The 24,128-nt window shown below is 39.1% G+C and overlaps 1 protein-coding gene across 1 annotated transcript; it reads right to left on the reverse strand.

Moving 5' to 3' along the window:
* Positions 1-3,794: 3,794 nt before the first annotated feature.
* Hus1 (HUS1 checkpoint clamp component) lies at positions 3,795-22,357 on the reverse strand. Its single transcript, XM_076864513.2, has 8 exons — positions 22,270-22,357; positions 21,557-21,684; positions 21,300-21,476; positions 19,555-19,662; positions 18,463-18,537; positions 11,474-11,573; positions 9,447-9,566; positions 3,795-8,248 (listed from the first exon to the last, which is right to left on the reverse strand). Exons 1-8 carry the CDS (start codon positions 22,319-22,321, stop codon positions 8,166-8,168), a joined length of 843 nt encoding a protein of 280 aa, XP_076720628.1. The 5' UTR covers positions 22,322-22,357; the 3' UTR covers positions 3,795-8,165.
* Between the last annotated feature and the right edge of the window lie 1,771 nt (positions 22,358-24,128).

Raw genomic sequence — 24,128 nt, forward strand, 5'->3', positions numbered from 1 at the left:
GGTTCTTGCTAAAATAAAAAGGTGAGGAACTGTTCTCCCATGTCATGGATGGCATTTAATGATTTGGGCGAGTATATTTGCAACTTAGACAAGTGCATATGTAAAACATACAGGGGGAAATTAATTTTAGAATGATGTTTCTCATGAGTAATCAACCTTGCTTCTCAGGTCATAAGCCCAGGTTCTGATTATTATTACCTCATGACCTTCATGCCTCAGTTTCTTACCTTCAAATGGTGTTTCCTGGGATGGCACTGACTTTCACTCCATAAGGGTCTTAGCAAATTGGCAGTCACTCCATTTCTATTACATTCCTAGAAGCACCTTGTGCAATGAGGACACTATTGTGTATCTTTAGATACTCTGAATCCTGCACAGCAGCCACTCCACTTTCAGAAGCACTTGAGGTCCCAACACACAGAGTACCAAACACAGCACCAGGGCCAATTTTTGGTAATGAAATTGTGGCATAAATAAATAAGGGAAAGATCTTGGTAGAATGTGCAACTTACCACTTGCTGAGCCAATCCCTGGAGTGGATTGCACCAAAGAGAATAGGGATAATGCTCCAATTAGCACCCTCCACCCAGGTCCCATGGGTCCTCTTGTTCAGCATCAAAATCACAAATGGCTTTAGGCAAATGAGTGCAAGCAGGAGAATGGCTAGAAGGGGGTTCTGAAGCACAGAAGGGAACTGGGCTTCCCTTGTCCATGGCCACAGCAGGGAGCCTTCCCAGTCCCCACCCCACCCAGCAACTGGAGCAATCAGCCAATCATGAGATGGACCTGGGAAACAAACATCCTCTCCAGAGGGGGTCTGGGATCTTATGCCCTCCCAACATTTTCTGGGCTGTTTTCCCTAACATAAATATGTCCCAAAAGGTGCTAATTTTCAGGGAAAAGGGTGTTAACCATCTTTGAGGCTCAACAGTAGCTCCACTAAACATGGTTATAACATGACTTTGTGAAAAAATAGCTGGTGCCTTGTAATTTGTAATGGAGAGACACCAGGGCACTTTGAAGGCCATTTTCAAGTCAGTAAAAGCACAATTTTGTATAGCAGGGACTAAAAATGAGCATTCAGAGGCTGTGGGTGTGACTCAGTGGTAGAACATGTGTCTAACATGCTCAAGATCTTAGGTTCAATCCCCTGCACCAATAAACAGGGATAAAAATGGTAATTTTGTCTTATACAAATCATAAATACTTGTTGGATTACAAAGGATGCCCATTTCATCTATAATCATGCATGCTTCCCATTGGCTTCAAAATAAATATATCCATAGCTCAGTCTATCACATAATTAACACCTTGGTAAGTTTCCCCCAGATGCCTTTGGTCCTTCAGCCATTTGGAATGTAGGGAGGGCATCAATGTCCTGTTCTCTCCGCAAAATCACATGCTGCAACTCCATGGGAGGGCTGCAGTTATCACAGTAGGGATCATCTTTTAGGATTGCAGGGTTCAGTGATCACTTTATCACTTTGCTTTATTTTGAGTGGGTAATTAAATAACCACCTATGTTGTCCAATACATTTGCCAAAAAAAAAAGAAGAAAAAGAAACCAACCAACACACACATACACACACACTCTCTGGGGGAATTTATTAGGTTCTGAAGCACATTATTTTTTATTTTTAAAAAATTGTTCTAAGTAGTTATAGGATAGAAGAATGCATTTTCAAACATTGTACACAAATGGAGCACAACTTCGTATTCCTCTGGCTGTACATAGTACAGAAAAGAATCACACCGGTAATATAATCATACATGTATATAGGGTAATAATGTCCATCTCATTCCACCATCCTTCCCACTCCCACAACCTCTCACCTCCCTGTGCTTCCCTCTGCCCAATCCAAAGTTCCTTCATTCTTCCCTACCCACCCCCGCCCTCCTTATGGATCAATATCCACTGATCAGAGAAAACATTCAGCCTTTGGTTTTGGGGTTTGGCTTATTTCACTTAGCATGATATTCTCTAGTTCAATCCAAGTACTTGCAAATGCCATAATTTCATCTGAAGCACATATTTTTAATTTGATTTTGTGAACAACTCTCTTTATCCTCTTGATTCCTGTGCTCACCCCCACATGCCAGCCTTGCTTCCCCGCTTTTTTTTTTTTTTTTTGTCTAGAGTGTTTTTTCCACATCAAGTGAACAAGTATTATTTGGTCCGACATATCATAAATTCTGATTAAAGTCTTCTTGAGAAACCTATGCTACTAGATCACGTATATAATGTGAGAATATGCAAAACAGACTCACGGTAAGTGCCCCTGGTTGGGCATGGTTCCTTTAAGCTTCCCCCACAGAGCTGGGGTAAAGTGGTCACTGTTTCTCTTGGTTATTTTAGATATGTTTAATATGGAGGGAGGTCCACCTTTTGTCTTTGAGGACAAATAACATCCAAGAGTCACACTAGCATCACATTCCTGATTTGACAAGATTACATGCTCCAGAAATTGGTGAAGCCCCAGATGGTGAAACTGCTTTGGGTAACCTGTATGTGAACAGTGAAGGGTTAACCAGGAGAAGCTGCCTGCCAGGCCTTGCCCTCTTATGAGGTCTCCTTCCTTAAACTCATTGCCTCCTCAGCAGGATTTATTTGCAAAGAGTGAAAGCAGTGAACAAAGCACAAAAACACCAGGAAGAAGCTCAAGACCCAATGCTGGTTCTTGCATCTGTTTGGTGGCCTGTTTTTATCCCCTTGAGGGGAAGTACCTCGCCCAGGTGACCCAAGTAGGATTTTCTAAGAAAGTTGATCACACAGACATTTCAAAGGGGAACTTGCATGGTAGAAAGTGGTTATGATATTTACATGTACATTTTTTAAAAGCCTAAATTTTAAAATAACTCTAAGCTGGGAACACAGATTGTCAGCCCTAAGGTCACTGGATGTTGTCAATGTTCTGGGCAGTGCTGACCAAGCCTCTGTGAGCTTCAGAGAAATAGTGGAAGTACTGGGTCTGCCCTGTTGGCTGCTATAAAGCAGCATGGATCCACTGGTTTACTTTTTATTTTCTTTTTTTTTTTTTTTGTAAGGCTTACAAATGCTGACATCTTATACTTCCCAATTGAGAACTGTGTCTCTGAGGAATTGAATTCCTTGATATTCCAACCACAAAGGCAGTGAACATTAATAATCACTGTTAGAGAAGCCATCTCTCTAAGATGTTAACTGACTTACCCAATATTAGGAGGCTGGGAAGAAGCAGGATCTATCACTGGATATTCAGACGTGGGATTCAGCATCTTTCAGAGCCATGCATGTTGTATGTGATTACCAAACTGGCTCAGCTGGGTAATGCTATATGTACAGGACCTAGACCAGAAACAGGTGCTTTATTTCCTCATGTTACCATTGGGGTTATCTTATGGTTATCATTCAGTGAATTTTTTTTAAGCCCTCTGACCTAGCTGGTCTCAGAATTTTTCAGACTAAAACTACTGCCTCGCCACAGGCATAAAAGCAATAGGTCAAAGCCTGTAGACTGAAACTCCCCAAACTTTGAGCCAAATATACCTTTTCTCTTATTATCTCAGTATTCTGCAACAGTGACAGAAAGCTAACACATTCACATGGGATAAAAAGAGGCCATTCTTCAATGTACTACCATTTTATTGGTCCATGCTCCAGCATTCTGAACTTGGTATAATTTCAATATGACATATAAGTTTAATTTTCTACTCATGAGAAAAATATGTGCAGAAGTTCAGGAAATTAAACCTGAAGTTCAGGAAACTGAAAATGCCAGCTAAATATGTACAAATAATAAATATTCAAACAAATATTCAAATAATAAATATTTATTATTCAGTCCAATGAAAGTATTTTTTGTTACAATTGGTTATAAAATTGTTAGAAAACACATAATTATACAAAGATTGAAATCAGAATCACCCAGAAATAGCCAGGTTTGGATGTTGGTATATATGTATCTTCCCAGTCTTTTTCTAACACACCTGGTTCATACTAACATCTAATCCACTTTTTTTCTTTTTCAGTACTAGGGATTTAATCTAGGACCTCACACATGCCAGGCAAGCACTCAACCACTGAGCTATATCCCCAGCCCTAAACTGCTTTTTTAACTTGACTATCAAGTCATAAACATTTTGTCATCTTGGTATACATTTTTCTGTAACATTATTTTCACAGTATGAAACATATCAAAGCATGGATCATAAAACCAATTACCCATTGATTTATATTTAAGACATTTTGTGGTTTTCATATTACAGTACTAGAATATCTTTGATTATAATCTTTATGTAAATTCTTATAGGAAGAAGTATTATCAAAGAAAATCACACATTTTTTTAAGGCTTTTCATATATAATAAACACCAAACTGGACTCCAACAAGTGATATCAATTCACAATACCATCAGCAATGTCCAAGTGGGGTTAATTGATTTCTCTGTAATCTCAGGGTATTACCAGTTATAAAAAATGATTTTGTCTTAGTTCAAAAACCATATTTAGAAGCAGCTCTGAAAGTTCAAAAAATTTGAGCTTCCTTTCAGACTGTCCCTATCGGAATCCTTACAAAGTTCAGAATTAAAGAGTAATGTCAGCAAAATGGTGGAGTTCTCAGCTTCTTTTCATGCCCACAGAATTTCTACCAGCAACTATTCAGTGGCAAGATTACCACCTTGAGTACTCCAGAACTCAGTGAAGCTGTGTTGCCCCTTGAATCACAGATATGAGAAAAACTGCAATCATATGTTAAGAGAAAGTTCTCTGTGAGGCTCCTCCCCATCAAGGCAATGGAGTGCCACCTGCAGCAAATTTCCCTGAATTGATGATTTCTACTGTAGAAAAAGTAAGTGGGAGATGGCATTTGTATTCCCCACCAATTACAAATGGTTAAGGGTTATGTAATATAAAAAGTTATAAATTGTGACATCAAAAATTCAAAATGTGCCAGACTCAGTGGTGCACACCTGTAATCCCAGCTACTCAGGAGGCTGAGGCAAGAAGATCACAAGCTTAAGGCCAGGCTGGACTACCTAGTGAAACCCAAAATAAATTTTTTAAAAAGGGTTGGAGTTGTAGTTCAGCAGTAAAGCACTTACCTAACATATGTGAGGCCTTTAGTATCACACACACAATAACAACAACAACAACAACAACAACAATAATAATGTGAGGATACGAAGACTTAGATTTTTTAAAAGATTTTTTTAGTGACCAAAGTTCAGTTTAAAATAACCTTTTATAATTATTTGCAGCAACATGAATGAATGAACCTGGAGAAGTTATGTGAAGTAAAATAAATCAGGCATGGAAAGACAATCATTGTATGATTTTGCTCATGTGATTCATATGTGGAATCGTAGAAGTAGAGAGTAGAATAGTGGTCACCAGGGGTTGTGTGGCTGTGGCGAAGGTAGGTATGTGGAAATACTGATCGAAGTATATCTAATTACAGTTAGAAAGGAGGAGCTTTAAAAAGATGTCCAGAAAAGACAAATGTACAGAGGCAGAAAAGTAGACAACTGGGTTGCCTGCAAGGAAAAGTGGAGCAGGGGTTGGAAACGGGAATGGTTTGGGATTTTCCTTATTGGGTAATGACAAAGTTCTAAAATTGTGGTGGTGGCTGCACAAGGCCTGTGAATGAACTAAACCCACAAGATTGAATACTTTAATGGATTAACTGTATGATCAGTGACTTTCAATAAAGTTTTTAAAATAAAAATGCATAGAATTGTATCTCTCTTCAAAAAGATGAATACTCTATCCATTGGCAACATATACCAAGAATATGAACATCACTGAGATAAAACCAGAATTCCTGCTCCAGAACTAATGCTGATGCCACTTTTCAGGGCAAGAGCAGGGTCCTTTGTGCTAGGGAAGCATTATCCAATAAACTATATCTGAGACCTGATTGGTAAGCAATTCCCTGCTGAACTAAGGAAAGGCTGCTGGAAGATGGCAAGGCCACTTGGATGTGAGCTTGAGTACCTGGATTAGAAATGCTTATGTCTCCCTGACCTACTCAGGATGATCCAAAACTCAGTTCAAGATGTGGCTATCAGTTGCACATGGTGATGCACCCTGTAATTCCATCAACTCAGGAAGCTGAGGCAGGAGGATTAAACGTCTGAAGCCAGCCTCAGTTAACTTAGGGATACCCCAGCAACTTAACAAAATGCTGTCTCAAAAAAAAAATAAATAAAATCCACTGAGGATGTAACTCAGTGGTAAAGTGCCCCTAAGTTCAATGCCCAGTTCAACAACAACAAAAGATGGGGCTACCAAAGGTAAGTTGGGCTCTGAGCCCATGCAGGCAAGGCAAGAGGATGCCTTACTGGCTCTGACATTTAGGACAGTGCTCCTCAAACCTAAATTCTTACACATGCACAGCCAGTAAAAGTGTGTTTCCAAAATCCAGAAGTTATCTTTGGTCCTCTAAATGAACTAAGTTGCTATTTCTTGTTTACATAATCTTATCTTGGCACACTACTCAATAAAGCAACCCCAGACACTTCTTAAGTTTGTGGTTTTCTACTAGTTCCCTCCCTCATCGTATAGGTCTGTGAGATGCAAAGAGTAGGAGACTTGATGAACAAAACAAAGCAAGTTGTGGCAAAAATCAGAAAGACTGTAGCCTCCCCACTGCCAATGAGGACTTCTTTAGCCACATTCCAAGGACAGGAAATCCTGAACTATCCATAAAATCATACAGTTCAGATACACTGATAATAAATGTTATACAACTGGTAAATCATAACACATTTTCACAAACATAATTTTTTATAAAATAATTTTCAGATATCATTCTATTTTGCATCATGATTTTTAGGTTTTATGACTATAGTGGGAATTGATTTTATTACAAGCCAAGAAGGGAGACAGCATTTCAAAACTAAAATGTCTGATTTTAAAACGTTAACCTCACAAAATAGAACATCCTACTGAAACTAACATTACTAAAAACCAGAAAAGTCATTCACATACATTGGTTTTATCAAATAATAAAGCCAAAAGAGATTTTCATTTTTGCTGATGTTCCATTTCTTCATCTTATCCTAAACAAAATAGGTCTTGACTTTGTAATGAGACATTACAATACTCTATGTATTATGTCCACCTCCATAGGTCACATGAGATTTAATTAAAATAGGAAATATGATGGAATGTGCTTCAGGGAGAATGAGGAAGCACATCCATCACAACTGCATCAGCTTTGATACATAAATGGAAACAAGGTCTCATCATTTAACACAAAAGCTAACTTAGAAATTCCTTTTTTCTACTCTAAATGCAAATTCTTCTCAAAATGAAAGATCTGATGTACCACAGAGGAAAAACACTATAAAGAATTATAAACCAAAGGACTGGGGATGTAGCTCAGTGTAGCATATGCAAGGCCCTTGGTTCAACTCCTGGCACTGCAAAAAACAAAATAAGAGCAAAACTGGCCCCAGGGAGACAGTGAGAGCAGCAGAAGGAAGGGACAAGCTTGCAGCTGAGAACCATGTTGTCTGGGCCAGCTCTCAGGGTGCAGAGAGGCAAGTGGGCTGGAGTTCTTTGCAAGTTGGACAGAGGGTCCTATGCTGCAGTTATTGAGCACTAAATAACCACAGGTGCTGTGGGGGACGGAAGGAGCATCTTTTCTATCACTGGGCTCTTGGGGATGGGAGCAAGGAGAGAGAAACATGCTGAAATTTGAGAGTGGCCAACAGTGTGCTGAGCTAGAGATTGTACTTGGGGGAAAACTCCAAGCTCCATGGGCAACACTCTTATGAATTCTATGACACTGATTCCACGTGTGTGAGGATTTTCATAACTTCAATGAGAAACTGCTGTTTAACGAGGAGAGGATCAGGTGTAGCTCAGCAGTAGAGTGCTAGGGTCCATTCCCAGCACCACAAAATAAATAAAGACTGGATAAATTTTAGCTCTTCTTCTCAATGTCTTAAAAGCAAATAAAAAATAAAAAAACAAAACAGACATAAATAATATAAAGTAATACGTTCATCCAACTATGTTGCACTGATTTCACTTTTAGTTAAAATATTATAGAGGAAGAATAAGCATGGTGTGGAGATTTGTGGTGTTGTGAGGACAGATAAGCGACTCAGAACACATTGCCCCACTGCCTCTCCCGTCAGGACAAAGGCCTCTGGGCTTTCAAATCTGGCAAGGTGGTGCTAGGACAATGCTGGGATGAAATACTGTAGGGAGACGTCTTCATGAAGCAAATCAAAATGAACAATCCTATTATTCACAATATCTGGGGAGAGAAGAGCCACTATTTTAAAGACTCATCACAAAACACACATGCCCCCCATCAGAGCAGTTATTCCACACTGAACACCTCCTATGGAAGGTCTCTGTCTTCTCAGCAGGTCCCTGAAGAGGTCATAACACAGGCAACTGTCATCTCTCGGGGGAAAAAAATGAGAGAACACAGCTTCCCAGGTCTTAGGTTCAAACCCAAAAGGCAGGCTTCCCAGTAAACCACACAGAGTCAATCACACCCTTCCATGGAAAAGCTGCTGCCCACCAGTGAGTGACACAATGTAGAGAAGGCCCAAGTGCCCACATTCCCCTTACACTGGGCAAACTGTGCTACATACTCCATCTGCCACCTTCCCTGAGTACCTGACGCCACCACCCCTCTCAGAGTCCCTCCTCTCTATTCTTAGTGCTTTCTCTGTGTCTCTCTTTGACAGAGTCACCTAGAATTTTCTATTTCTTCTCTACAGTGTAGTGAAGATCCAAATGTTCTAAGGTACTGTTCTGGGCCATTCTCCTCAGCTTTATCCACTAGTGTCTGAAGGGTCAGCCTTGGAGCTATTTCACAAAAGGAGGAGCTTCATATCCAGGCCACAATTTCTTTTAGATTGCTGCAAGGAGGCAGAAAACACCCTGAGAAGCCCTTGACAAGACTGTCCTGCTGACATGTGGCCAGTAGATAAGGAGAGCCAGGGTAGGTGTGTGACCTCAGAGTAGGGATTAAGCCAGAATTAAGAGGTAATCAGTAATAACCAGGATCTGAGAAGGAGATTCTGGTGGTAAGCACAGGTAACGTGGTCAAAAAAAGGAAGCAAAACACTGTGAATGAAAATTCAGATCTAAGCACAGCATACAGGGAACTCTGAATGTGTAAAATCTGAGGAACCTGGTGAACAGAAGCCATCTGTGTGGTCCTCCTGACAGTGTCTCTGCAAGAATGACCTGCTGCGTGGTGGCCGCATGAGGCAGGCCACATGCCTACCCAGTGTGGCTGTAGGCTTTCCTCTAGATGCTTCTAAATCCAGGCAAATTTTAAGAACTTGACTATCCTAGAAAGCTTAAGTCCATATACTTGAGATCATTTTACATTTATAAGATGGCATGCAATCTGTTGGACTAGAGTGACTAAACTGCCTAAGATAAAACAAAAAACAAAAAAAACCCAAAAACAAAAAACAGAGAAGCAAACTCACTGCATATGGCCTTTGTAGGATTCACCTGCTGTCCAGCAAGAAATTGGAGGAGCTTCTTGATATCTATGTGCACCTCAGCCATCTCTTCTGGGTTTCTGTTCTGAGAAGTATTTTCAGAGGCTAAAATGACACAAATGTTTTAAAGTATAACATCCTTGGAAGTAACAGAATCCAGAAATATGCAAAACATGCTTACTTAAATAAATGTTTCACCTTGCAATTGATTTTAGTACCCTGGAGAAATATAACAACTTGTAAATATTGTCACTCATTACATGAGTATTTATTTGGTCCTAACTATTTAAAATACTGTAATAAGCCGAATACAGTGGTGCACGCCTGTAATCCCAGCAGCTCAGGAGGCTGATTCAGGAGGATTTCAAGTTCAGAGCCGGCCTCAGCAATTTAGTGAGCTCCTGAGCAACTCAGTGAGACCACTATCTTCTCTAAATATAAAAAGGGCTGGGGATATGGCTCAGTACTTAAGTGCCTCTGGGTTCAATACCTGGAACCAATAAATAAGTAAATAAATAAATAAATAGTACTGTGATAATTTCCAGGGCATCTTCATTTACAAGAACTTGAAATATGGTTCAACCTCCCCTTTATGTGAAAGAAAATTATATTTGATATTCACTATTTATTTATTTTTGGTATTGTGTACTGAACCCAGGATCTCTTGCATGAGCCCTTTCCCACTGAGCCACTTCTCCATCTCCTTCTCTTTAGAAAATTCATCTTATTTTATTTTGAGAAGAAGTCTTGCTAAGTTACCCAGGCTGACCTTGAACTTGTTGATCCTCCTGCCTCAGTCTTCTGAATACCTTGGATTACAGGTATGCACCACCACACTCAGCTTCTTACTAGGCATTTAAAAGCTGAAATGTAGATAGCTAATACAAAACCTCTTATTCTAAAGTAGAATGCAATAAAAGAGTCTTTCAACTTCTGGGAAAGTACCAAAAGTAGTTCTGTTTTGTATTTATTAAAATAAACAAAATAGCCAGGTGTGGTGGTGCTCATCTGTAATCTCAGAGTCCCTAAGGCAGGAGGATCACAAGTTCAAAGCCAGTCTCAACAACTTAGCGAGACCTTTACCAACTTAGTGAGACTCTGTCTCAAAATAAAAAATAAAAAAGGGCTTGGAATGTGACTCAATGGTTAAGTTTAAGCCCCTGGCTTTAATCCCTTGTACTAAAAAGTAAAAAATAAATAAATAATGCCAAAATAAGTCATTCCATGCAGTACTGTTCAACTTTAATCATACAGATTTTACTCTGCTATAGTAGTATACACTCCACTACAAAGTAAAAATCCTTTGCAGTGTTATGCTAAAATTGCTTATCTATGTATAGATAAGCAAATGTAGTAATAAATTTTAATTTTAAAGGTGACTGGGAACTATTTCACCTGTTTCCAAATAAATATATATGTCAGGAAATAATTTGACATTGTTTGCAGATACTTTTTCTTTGGTCTTTTGCTTATCTGCTTGAGCCACATGTGCCAGCTCCTCTGGCCTCACTGCTCAGCATGCTGTTCAATCTCCTCCTTCACTGCTTGCTGAACCAACTCCACAGTCCTTCATTACCTGACTAAGTATATCTGTATCACATTTTATATCTGCTAATCTAATTTTATAAATACTGAAGTGACTAAAGAAGGAGAAAATAAGAAATGTACCTGCCTTTCTGAGCATATTCCAGGACGGAAACTGAAATCTCTCAGAGCAGAATGGACTGACAAGCTAGAAAGGATCTTGGAGCTCATTTAGTATGATCTGAGTTCTAGAGAGGTGGAAGAATCCCCTGTGCAGTTCCCTCAGCTGTCTGGTGTCTCAGCCCCTTCCCCCAATGGCTAATGTCCCACTACAGGGTAGGGACAGATAGTCCAAGCAGGAAATGCTTGGACTTCTCAAGCATGAAATTGAATAAACTGAATTTCAACTTTTCTGCATCGAGACCTCAAAACACATGTTACCTGAAATAACTTATCAACAGAAAAATATAATCCACAAGAAAACTTACCTAATGGAGGATTTCCAAGATCTTTAAAATGAGTTGTAATACATACTAATTCAGTTTCTATCTTCAAGTTCAAATCTCCATTTAGGTTTGCTTCAATAATCTACAAATTGAATATTGTAAAATTGTCTTAAAAAGACAAGGAAGGCAAAAAAAAAAAAAAAAAAAAAAAAAAGAACCCCTCGGATATTAGCTTCCACAAAGTCAGGTGACCAGGCAACCTGTTAAACCTCAGAACACCTCAGGCACTTAGATCATGGTGATGTCAAGGACAAGAGAGGAGATAAGTCCTCAGAGCCCAGAACTCAGATATTCCCCTAAGACACCAAAAGAAAGGTTCCCTTAGTGGAGAACTCAGTGGGAGACAAGAAAACAGGGGTAGTAGGAGGGGCCTTGCTGGAAACAATGGCTAAGGGACCTGGCTCTGGATGCCTGGGCAGAGGGCTCCCTTACAGGATAAGGAAGCCCTATACTGAAAAGGAACAGAGAAAAGTAAAAACACAATTAACAGGAGGCACACTCTTGGAAGTAAAGTGAAGGAAGGTTTTATAAAGGGGAGGAAAAGAGGGACAAGTCTCAGAAAGTCCTAGGGAGATGGTCCCAGTCTATATATCTTAATATTTTAAAGAATAAAGAAGCTGTGAAGTTAGAAAACTGTCTTCATTCACACATCTACAATGAAACTTCTTAAAAGAACCAAAAACACAATAACAACATTTTATTTTTTGGTGACAACAATAATAAGAGTTGGCGAGGATGTGGGGGAAAGGGTACACTCATACATTGCTGGCAGAACTGCAAATTGGTGCAGCCAATATTGAAAGCAGTATGGAGATTCTTTGGATAACTGGGAATGGAACCACCATTTGACCCAGCTATCCCTCCCCTTGGTCTATACCCAAAGGACTTAAAAACAACATACTACAGGACACAGCCACATCTATGTTGATAGCAGCACAATTCACAATAGCTGAATAGTAGAACCAACCTAGATATCCTTCAGTAGATGAATGGATTTTTAAAATGTGGCATATATACACAATGGAATGTTACTCAGCAATAAGAGAGAATAAAATCATGGCATTTGCGGGTAAATGGATGGAGTTGGAGAGGACAATGCTAAGTGAAGTTAGCCAACACCAAAAAAACAAATGCTGAATGTTATCTCTGATATAAGGAGATTGATTCATAGTGGGGTAGTGGGAGGAGCATGGGAGGAATAGATGAACTCTAGATACAGCAGACCGGTGGGAGGGGAAGGGAAGGGGCATGGGGTTGGCAATTGTTAGAGTCTGTAAACAAGTCGCAAAATGCCAGGCACCATCCTGACTTGTTTACAGACTCTAACAGGCAATGATGGTGGAATGTGATGGACATCATTATCCAAAGTACATGTATGAAGACATGAATTGGTGTGAATATACTGTATATACAATTTCTATTACAACTGTATATTATAATTTCTATTACACATTTAGAGCACAATTTTTCATAAGCCAGAGATATGAAAAATTGTGCTCTAAATGTGTAATAGAAATTGTAATGCATTCCACTGTCATTTATTTTTTTTTAAATCAATAAAAAATTCAGACTATGACTGAATTCTATATGTATTTGAAGAAAAAAGAGAAACAGAAATAATAATACCCAAATAGCATATGAAAAGACCTGAAAATACTCCACAAGCAAATGCAGAAAATGAACTTGAATAAACAAACAATAGAAGCAAGGAAAGAACAGCAGTAAATCAAGATTAGGGAAGATTAGAAATGAGAAGACCACATAGCCAATCCATAAAAAAAAAAAAAAAGAGCTGGCAGAGCTCAGGAAATGGTTAGAAATATAAGAAAATTTCCAAAAGTAAAGTAAACTTGAAGAAAGAGAAGAACAAATAAGCAACAAAGATCACAGTAAGTAAAGCTGTAATAGAAAGGCAAAAATGTAAAAATTACCAAAGAGAAATAAAGGGCTAAAAAGAATCTGAAAGAAAACAGATATGGAAGTGAAGAAGATCCAAGTCCAATGAGTCCCAGAAGAAGAAAATCAAAGGATTGGGTACAAAGAAATGCTAGCTAGCATAGTGGTGCACTCCTGTAATCCCAGCAGCTCTGGAGGCTGAGGCAGGGGGATTGTGATTTCAAAGCCAGCCTCAGCAATTTAGTGAGGCGCTATACAACTCACCGAGACCCTGACTCTAAATAAAATATAAAAAGGGCTGGGATGTGGCTCAGTGGTTAAGCACCCCTGGGTTCAATCCAAAAAAAAAAAAAAAAAAAAAAAAAGGGCTAACAGTCATAGTTCAAAACGTTCCTGACGTGAAGGAAAGCTGGCTAACACACAGAAGGTATACTCCCCACACCTGGTGAAGTGGACCAGGTATCAAGACAATGGGATTCAAAGAAAATAAAAGCAACACACACACCAAAAACAAAACAAATTCTGGGGTATTCATGTCCCCTCACCTCAAATTAATAATCCAACTTATTAAAACAAAATCAGAATGACATCAGTCTCTCTGACAGCAGCATTATATAACAAAGACAATAAAGTACAGTGAGCCAACAAGTGACAAATGAACATCATGAACAAAATGACATCATGAACATGGGCCAGCTAATGAAATTCTTCGGCCTTCAAGTCCTTCCAGAATGAGATGCTAGAGAATAAGCTTCAGATAACAAAAAATTATTACAGTTACAACACAAAGACAGATATGGTTGCTTTTATCTGTAAAGCCAAAATTAATAATAAGGGAAGATAATAAGGTACAATAATTGTACTCTATGACAATGGGACCTAAACACAATTATTAAAAAGCAGGAGCAGGGAGAATGGGAAGGGAACATAGAAATTAGTGCCTTATTTCTATAAATGGACCAAACTATCTGGCATAATTACAAATTTAGTATGACCATAGAGACATTCAAAGTTTTATGAGAATAATTTATCCTGAAAATACTTTAGATGTTGGCAAATGAGATTTCCAGATTCAAAAAGGTAGGGGCTGCTGTCATGTAACGAGAACTGAGCAAGACACAATGTTGCTGGTGGCTAGTCTCTGCACCCATAGCACAGCTTGGGGAGAGGACTAAGACCTTTGTCCCTCCCTTCTCCTCTATCACAGGCCTCTCTGCAACTTCTGCTCTTTCTGCTCTTTTTCCCTTGCTTTGGTACCAGGAATTGAACCCACGGGTACTTAACCATGGAGCTACATCCCCAGCTCTTTTTATATTTTATTTTTAGACAGAATCCCACCAAGTTGCTCAGGACCTCGTTAGGTTACTGAGGCTGGCTTTGAATTTGCGATTCTCCTGTCTAGCCTCCCGAGCCTCTGGGATTATAGACACACCCAGCTCACTCCTGCTCTTCCCATCCTGGGACTGGCCACAAAGGTCTCAGGGGGTTCCTTTCCTTTCAAGTTCTTCCCTTTACTCCACCAACTTACTGATTATTGTAACTGAAGTGAAGTATAAGCACGATGTGCATTGAGTCTTGCTAACCTGCTCATGGGACACTGTCTTTCGTTTTCTTTTTTTGGTACCGGAGATTGAACCCAGGGATGCTACATCCTGAGCCCCTTTCGAGATAGGGTTCTCACTAAGTTGCAAAGGGCCTTGCTAAATTGCTGAGGCTGGCCTCAAATTCCTGCCTCAGTCTCCTGAGGCACTGGGATTAATGGTATGCACCACCATGACCACAGGGACACTGTATTTCTATTTTGGATGTTGGCATCTGCCTATTGTTAAAGCCTGTATAGAGTTTGCTGTCAGCACTCTGCCAAACAGTAGTGAAGTGTGCCAGCTAAACTAGAGTTCAGTGAGTACAGGTGAGTACAGGCCTCTGATTTAGTAGGCCCCACACATCTTTGAAAGTGCTATTGGGAGAGGGGCAGAGAGACCTTTGGAGGAGCGGAAGAGTATCCTTCTGCACAACTCTGCTAGAGCACCCATGTTTAGGGAATATCACTTAGTGTTTCTCATTCTCATGCCTTAAAACTGCCAAAATCTAAATCATTCAGATTCCAGAAACAAAAAGTTTTTATGAACTTGAGTGAACTCTTATTTCTGAGCTTTTGACATCAGAATAAGTCCTCCTTAAACTCACTTTTTGTATAATCTTGTAAATTTACTTTTGAATAAAAAACATTCATCGTAAGTCTTTCATTAGCATAGAAATATACCAGTATATTTATTAACCTACTATCCTCTAATCTGGAACAATATTTTATTAAAATAAAATAAATAAAACCATCCTTGTGAATGTTCTGGATCACTCAGTGGGGCTCTTTAGAGCTAGCACATGACATATACCTATTTGTTTCAAACAACCACATACCGGAGATCTGTAAATTCCCATTGCTTTTGAAGGAGAGTGGTTTTAGAAACAAATTCTTGGCCAAAAAAGCAACTTGCATTGGTTCTAAATTATATTCAGGCTCTTATGCTTTTTTCCAATTTCTAAAATATGTGTAATGGAACATTAGATTCAAATTTGTTTCTGATCCTACCCAGTCTGGCACATGGTAGCATTCAATTAACACTCTGAAGGAATTAACAGCCAATTCTCTGAACATCTATCACTGATTTTTATGATTCAGTTATCTGAACTACTATGTGCATCAACATAATCAATTTCTTAACTATGAGGACAGGATCTTACTTCTTTCAATGATTTCCTTAATAATTGTTACCTTCTATTCATTGAACGCCAATGAACTATACTGGGCACCTACCACAAATTATTATCTCTCAATTTATAATAAGTGACAAAACCCATGATAGCTCTACTATTGTCCCATTTAGGGTAATAATACTCTGCACTAAGGTTCACAATGCCACCCCTCCTCCACCACATATCACTGTGCTTCCTATCCTTAAGTCATGTTCGCTTATTTTAATCATTAAGCTGATCTTGTGAAGGCCCTTTCTCTCAAATGACCTATAGCATGGCATGCATCACTAAACATTGCTGCTGGGAGTGATTCAAAGACAGGCAGCATCAGCACCGTGAGCTGGTCAGAAGTGCAGAGCCTTGGCCCAGCCCATTCCTCCCAAATTCAAACCAGATTCTAACCAGATCTCAGGGATTCTTGTGCACAGGTGGCTTAGAAGCAACGTGTCAGAAGATGGCATGGACTCCTGGTGGTATTTGCTGCTTTTTCTACGTGACTCACATATACAACCCAATTCTATTAGCCTTCTTGCCTTAAATGAAGGAAGGTAGGGATCAAGCATCTCTTAGGGGAGGGTAGACAATTTTATTGTGTTGAGTCTCATTCATTTTCCTTAATTCTACTACCTATTATTTTCAGACACAGACTTCTGGTTATCCAGGTTAATCTCATTAAGCACTCAGCTAATCTAACTTGGTAAGCTTCCATTTAGCAATTTCACATTATAATAGTCACTCCAAAAAACTTGTAGACATTTTTAAACACTCCTGAAAAGGAAAACTAATATCTCTGGTTTTATCTAAGCCACTTTCCACCTCTCTATTTTGCTGATTCATTTCCATGGAACAGAAAGAACAAATATGCCCTTCCAATAATTGCCACATCTTCTCCCCTGGGTCTCTCTGAAACTCTCTGGAAATCCCAGGAGATCCTAGAGGAAGCCAGCCTGACAACTGGATCAGCACCATGGTGGATACCACTGTAAGCACAATGCATTGCTTCATGGGAAACAGATTTTAGCCTCAAATGGGTTCTGTGAAGATTAAATTACATGAGAAAGCTTTCAGCTGGATAAGCCTAATGTCAGCACTGTTTTTAAGTTAGCAGAACTCAAAGAAATAAAACGGCCCATGAACATTTTCTAGGCTTCAAAAAAAACTTTTCTTTAAAAAATTCCAAGCTAAATTTCACACCAGATCCATGCAGCAATACTAATTACTGCACACCAAGTGACAATTGTACCCTGGGTCCTGGAACATAGAGTAAGACAGGTTCTCTCCTTTTCAGAAGATGGCAGTTGAAGTTCTGATACTAGCAGGTTTATGGTGTACACTGAAGAAAGGAGTTCAGTGGAGGAGGGGCTTTCTGGCAGACTGTGGGAAAGGGTCTGGGGTGAACAGTGAGAATGTTTAAGTGCTTCCCAGGAGATGACAGACATAAGAAACTGAGTGTGAAATGGCCAAGAAACAAAACCCAAAAAGAAGAGAGGAACAGTTAGATATGGTAGAGCCCAGTGTGGACCTATAGCCCACAGAGCCCACAGAACCCAGTGTAGCCTGGTCCCATAGAGATATAGAGATATGGCCCAGCCACATCTCCATGTGACTGGGAAGATCAGAGGTTTAAGTTTATAAAGTGAAATGTGGCTTTTAAAGATAGAAGGGTATAAATGTGTTTTGTTTTTTTTTCCTTTTTTGGAGGTGGGGATGTGAAAGTAAAATTCAGGATAAGCCCTGCTGTGTAGGAGGACTATCCACACAATTCTTCATCACTGCAGCATATTGTAGTATTTTGAGCATGGCAGAAGGAGACCTTCACAGAATAAATAGAAAAATACAAGCATCCATTGGTTTGGTGTGAGATCTTTTGGAATTAAAAAACTGCTGAGGTGTGAGGAATCTTTATGGTTTACTGAAAGACATTTGGCAAGCAGATAGAACATTTTACACTGTCAACCGAATCCATGATTCATTTTAAAAAACATATACACATTAGCAGATAAAAGATAGAAGTTGCTGTCTAAAATAAAGAAAAAGAAGCAGAACTGTTAAACATATTCATAATAAACTATACCCATAGACATGAGGGATTAAGAATAAATAGAAAGCCTTCCCCAGTGAATGATAGTTGAAACGCACTAGGTTTCTAAAGGCAACTGTAAAACTGCTTGTTCTTAGCACCAGGCGAGGCCTCACAAGGATTTTAGTGAGATGCCTCAGAAGTCTCACAGTGGCACAGGAGCACCATACCCAGGTCCATGGTAGGCTGTCCTCCCAAAAGAAGGCTAACATTATAGGAAAAAAAAAAAGTTATTACTTACAAGATGATTGCTGATGTTTTTCATTTTTTCTACAACACTCCTCATAGTCTTCAAGACTGGCAAATAAATACTCACCTACAAAACCAATAAGAGCAATCACAAGTATAAAAAAATTAATACATTCTAGTTACGAAAAGTTGCTCAATAACTAATTTGGGATTGCACACATGCTTAAGAACTCTGAATTCCTGGTTTTTAATTTTCTGAATAGAGTTCTTTTTTAAATACTAAAAGGAAAACAACTGTATAATTTCATTAACTCACAGGCATTTGAGTAAAATTAAAGAAATGAATGCCTGCCTCTGGTTACCTCAGCGACTACATCCCTATGGGCATTCCTTTGGTTTGAGGACCAGAGTGCCACAACTGAGATGCCTGTATATGAGCCCAAGGGAATAAAATTCAAGCACTGAGCAGAAGACTTGCCCTGAGGGATGTACACAGCCAGGTCTCAGGGGCCTTTTGTGTACTCTGCACAAAAATACAGTGCAGCAGCCACTGCTTCTCACCTGAGGCTGTCATTACCAGTGCTTTACAACAGGTTGGCTTTTTCCTAGTTTGTGTAGTTGTTTCCTAGTGAAAAAAACAAGTACATGTTCTATCCAGTATAATTATAATTTCCAGTATATGTTTGTAATTGTGAGCAAAAAGCAAAGGACTCTTTGGCTTCATCATTATTTTCAGTAGCTCCAGGGTTCCTATCAAGTTCTAGGTCATGCAAATGTCTATCCTTGTGGCTTTTTAACACATATTTGGCCCTCAAGTCCTGTAAAACTCAACTTGGTGCCTAAGGCCAAGAATTCTAATAAATATAAATTATCTGAGCAAGATATTCTACCTCTTGTATGTAGAGAGGATGGCATTTCTACTATATACAACAGTGATTTAAGATGGCTTAAATAAATCAAAGAAAACATTCTAATTTTTTTTTCTTTAAAAATAAATAATACCACTTTCATTTTAGGTACTACATAACCTTCAAATAAAATGTACTGCAAGACAGTTAAAATTAAAAGAATTCACACACACACACACACACACACACACACCCTTTAATATGCAATGAGCAACAAGACTGCAGGCCTCACTCACATCAGAATCTGGGACTGAGGGTTCTTGTAAGTCCTTCCACAATCTTCTAGGAATAATCGTTATGGGGATGTCATGGGTCACAATGCGACTACTGCTTGACACAGATAACTGCCAAGAAAAGAATTCAAAATATATTTTATGTTGTCAATATTAAAAACAAAATCAAAAGCAAAGGATTAAGCATAAAAAAACTGAAAATATCAAATCTAAGTGGAATGTTCTCAATTCATTCATTTAAAATCCATTCAACCTATACTGGCATTATCAGTTCTGCTCTGGGTTCTAGGAGTAGCTGGCAAATGTGGTGAACAAACAAGAAGTCCTGATGCTCCAGTGGAATGAATGTATCAATAAGAAAAAAAAAATATATCATAAGAGATACTCATTAAAGCCTTCAAGAAAACAGAGCAATGACCAGGCTAAGCATGAAGGAGGTTCCTAGACTGGGGGGCCCACGTAGGCCTCTCTTAGGAGGTGATGTTTCAGATGACACAAAAACTAGAGGAAGATGACTATGGGAAGATGGGGATGAGGAGACATGGTTTCAGGCACAGAACAAAATACCTAGTTCTGAGACAGAAACAAGCAAGCTTACTATGTTGAAGCAACCCAGAGACCATTCTATGAGCACAGGATGTTCAGAGTGCTGCACTTTCTACACTGCTAAAAGAATAAACTATGTTTATTTCTAGGGGCTTTTGTGAGACTCAGATAAAAGTATCTTGCATTTTGAAATAGAAAAACTATTATATTTTATTACCCCGCTTTCCCTTAAGAAGTGGAAGAAAACTCCATACTTAATATTGTGACATGGAATATGCTGATGAGCTCTAAGATCTGCCTAACTGCAAAGAGCTGAGAAACAGTTATTTAAAAAAAAAAAAATCCTCTTCCATAGAACATTTGAAACTGTAAATAATACTCATATAGATTACCAAGCACAAACAAAACAAGGGGAGAACTGTAAGGACAAGGGAGACTATGGAGGAGGCAGTACTGATGCTGAGTGCTAAAGAAAGAGAAAGTTTAAGAGAGGAGAAAGACTCCAAGTAGAAGGGCCAATGTCACCATTCTGTGAGTTGGGAATGAACTGGACACATCCAGAGAACCAGAGGGTGGTAATTTGGAATATAGTTCCAAGATAGCCTGGGCTATATGTCAAAAGCTTTGAATATCATGTTAAGAAACCAAACTTCATCATGTGTGTGTTCTGATAACCATGCACTAAACTCATCTGGCAGTATGTGAGACAGTATGTTTACTAAAGAATGACTGTTACTGAAAGGTACTACAACAAAGGTGGTGATGGGGGAGGAGAGCACACCAAAGGTGAAAATGGATAAAAATCATGATTTGTAGAGTAGCTAATGATACCACTAAAAGAAACAAGAGATGTGGAAGTTTCACTGTTTGGAAAAGGCAGCATCTTAGTTGAATACTGTGTGATCAGAACATTAACATAACAAAGAAGAACAACTGAGTGTAAGTGAGAGAAAAAAATAGGTATGCAACAGATCTTTATAAAACAAACCAATTATCTTTCAACCATACTATTTATAACCCACTTGAATCAAATGTATGAAATATGATATGTCAAGAGCTTTGTAATGTTTTGAACAACCAATTAAAAAAAAAAGAAAAATAAATAAAAAATAAAAATAAAAGCCTGGCTTTTTAACTACTTGTATCCTTTAGGGGCCAAGACCTTTGTGGAAAGCTTGTGAAACCCTGTTCTTCCTACTCACCAGCTCTACAGAGATTGTGAGGCAGGGAAAGTGTTTATTAGTCAGCTTGATTTTCAAGGATCTGGCATTCTGGGTAGTTTTCAAAGCTCGAGATAAGTTTTCCGATGTTAGCTCTAAATAAATCTCATTGTTTTCTGCCGAAACACCCTCCATTTGAAATTCGCTGAAAAAGTTCTCCTAAGGAAAGAAAACGAGTATTTGTGGGTTTTCCAATAGCATTAGGTGAAGTCTGGGGCCTTTTGGGAACTTCTGCTTACCTGCTCCAGCTCACACCACATGCTCACCCCTCCACTGGCCAGTTTATCAGAAAGGATGAAGTTCAGCTTATTGGGGCTGATTCGGAGGGTGCAGGTTTTCGCAAGCTTGGCTATCATGTTACTGACTCCTGAGACAGGGAGTAAAGTAAGGTGTAACTAAGACACACATCATGTTTCCTAGAAGTCACCTTGCCTTGCAGAACTTCTAGTTCATCCAAGTGCAACTAGCAGGCGGAAAAACAGTGTATGTAGGGATCACGATGGAAAATATTTCAGTACCACGCATGTCATGCCAGTCTTACAATAACCCGGCGAGGCTTGCAGCACACACCATTAATGTTCAAAATGGAAACTGGGGTTCGGAGGCTAATTGGCACATAAGGGCCATTCATACATTCAACACAAACTTATGGACAGCCGGGTGCTGCAGCACACAGTTCAAAGCAATGTTGGCCACAGTCGGGTGGAAGGAGGAATGGGGCCTAACGCAAAGGGATGTCTATGCCAGACGTCGATGGGAGCAGTAGTACAAAAGAAGGACCAAGTGATCAGAAATAGGTCCTGTAACTGTCCTTCTTCCCAGAGTACCCGTCTGCAATCCACGGCCAACGTCCAGAACTCCGAGCCCCACCCCCAACGTCCCGCAAGGCTGCTGCGCGCCAAGTAAGCCTACTTCCGGTTTTCCCCGACTCCCCACAGCCCTCCCAGCTCACGCGTGAACTGATTCAGGCAGGCAGCGTCCACGATTTTGGCACGAAACTTCATTGCCGCACCAAGCCCTGGCGGGGGCGTCTGACTGGCAGCGGATACGTGTCCCTCCTAGAGCCTTCCGTCTCGGAAACGCGGCGGCGTTCACAGAGGTTCCGCGGAGAGCCTTTCCGCGATTTTTGCCCAGTCATGCTCCGGGCGAAGCTGGGTTCCTAGTCCCCTGACCTCCATCCCCATACCCACTCCACCTACAAGAAAAGGTCTGCCTTTTGTCTTTTTTGCGGTGCTGAACTGCATAGAGTATTCTATGCTCCTATTTGCAAAGGACTTAAAAAAAAATATCTTGGGTTGGGGATGTACCACTTGCCTAGCCTGTAGGAGGCCTGGCAGGTTTCATCCCCAGCATAAAAAGAAAATCTTTACATAGATAATCAATAAAGTTTGTATCCACATAAATTGGATGCAATTTTTCCGTTACCCCTTTAAAATTCCTCTTAAAAAAAAATTCTAATACTTAAAAGAACTTTTTTTTCGAATTTGGTGAAGTTCCTATTGAGAAAAAGATGCAGAATTATCATTTAACATCATTGTTCTTTAACCATCCTGTCTTTAACAACTATTCAGTATTATGTTTAAAATTGTAAATATTTAAAACAGTTTTCAAAACCTTAAGATACCAGTCTGCAGAGATAGCAGTACTATCAGGTTGGAAAGGATTTAAAGCTGCCTTAAAAAGTTGTATCTAAAATATACTTTAATTCTTAAAGTTTGCTTTTATTCAAGTATTTTAACACAAAACCTGAGCTAGATGTCAAAGTTTTTTCAAAATGTGAATTCTTAGAAACATTTCTCCACACCTGGGGATAGGAAACTCCGGAGTCACTAAATGTCCTAAATTTCTATTTGTAAAGGACTTAAAGCACTCAACAAAATGTGCTTTTAAAAGTTAACTTACAAATTAATTTGAAATAAAAACTATCACTTATGAAATAATGTGATTGCTAAGTAGAGCACAGATATGATTAAGTCAGTTTTGTAAGTAATGTTTCATTGCATCTGAACTTTATGTAAAATGCTTATTATTATGCCTTAAAAAATGATAAGACATTTTTTAAACTTCCTAAAAGGTATCGGATTTTGCATTCTTTCTTGCCAAAACCCAAATAATATAGGATTTTTTACTCAATGAGTTTAAAATTGGGCTATAATATTTTTTTTTTCCTTAGGAAAAAAAAAAGGGCATCTTCGGTGTGCTCTTGCAGTTTTCTTAACTAAATAAGTTTAGCAAATTAATTCAACATGGACACTGCTTTCCTATTTTCTTTCCAAATGGTTTTGAGTCCAGAAATGAGTCACAAGAGGCTCTCTAATCCCCATGTGCCTGTTTTTTAAAACAATAATATGTTCATGTTGCTTTTGGTCTAGCTAGGAACTAGCTTTCTGGTTTTTTAAAAAAAGTTCTAACCTCAGGGTTTAGCAATTCATCATGCATGAATCTGGAGAACAGTGTTGATGTTGTTAGTTATATTGGTTTATCTTATTCTTGTCTAGGAACCAAAATACAGTATTCTATGCTCCTATTTGCAAAGGACTTAAAAAAAAATATCTTGGGTCAAGGATGTACCACTTGCCTAGCCTGTAGGTGGATGTAAAGTGTCCAGATGGATGATTGGAAGTAAGGAAAGTTACTTCTTTAGAGCTGCAGAGAAAGTAAACTCCAACTGGATAAGCAGTGTGTTTTTACAGCTGTGAGCCAAAGCTGTGTTTGGCTGCTGTCCTTCAGATGCTTGCTCATCTTCACTAGTCCCTGAGGAAGGAGTGACTATTTGTAGTCCTGTTGTTAGCAGTTATTGTAGGAAAAATT

Source organism: Callospermophilus lateralis, chromosome 1, assembly GCF_048772815.1.
Source record: "Callospermophilus lateralis isolate mCalLat2 chromosome 1, mCalLat2.hap1, whole genome shotgun sequence".
Classification (NCBI taxonomy): domain Eukaryota; kingdom Metazoa; phylum Chordata; class Mammalia; order Rodentia; family Sciuridae; genus Callospermophilus; species Callospermophilus lateralis.

What these genes read in the sequence shown, in the direction of transcription:
- Hus1 (XM_076864513.2), bottom strand. Translation starts at nt 22,321, where the DNA reads ATGAAGTTTCGTGCCAAAATCGTGGACGCTGCCTGCCTGAATCAGTTC. An exon ending in CTGCCTGAATCAGTTCACGC is followed by an intron (nt 21,685 to 22,269) that starts GTGAGCTGGGAG and finishes TCCCTGTCTCAG; the next exon opens with GAGTCAGTAACATGATAGCC. An exon ending in TCTTGGAAATCCTCCATTAG is followed by an intron (nt 9,567 to 11,473) that starts GTAAGTTTTCTT and finishes GTGTCATTTTAG; the next exon opens with CCTCTGAAAATACTTCTCAG.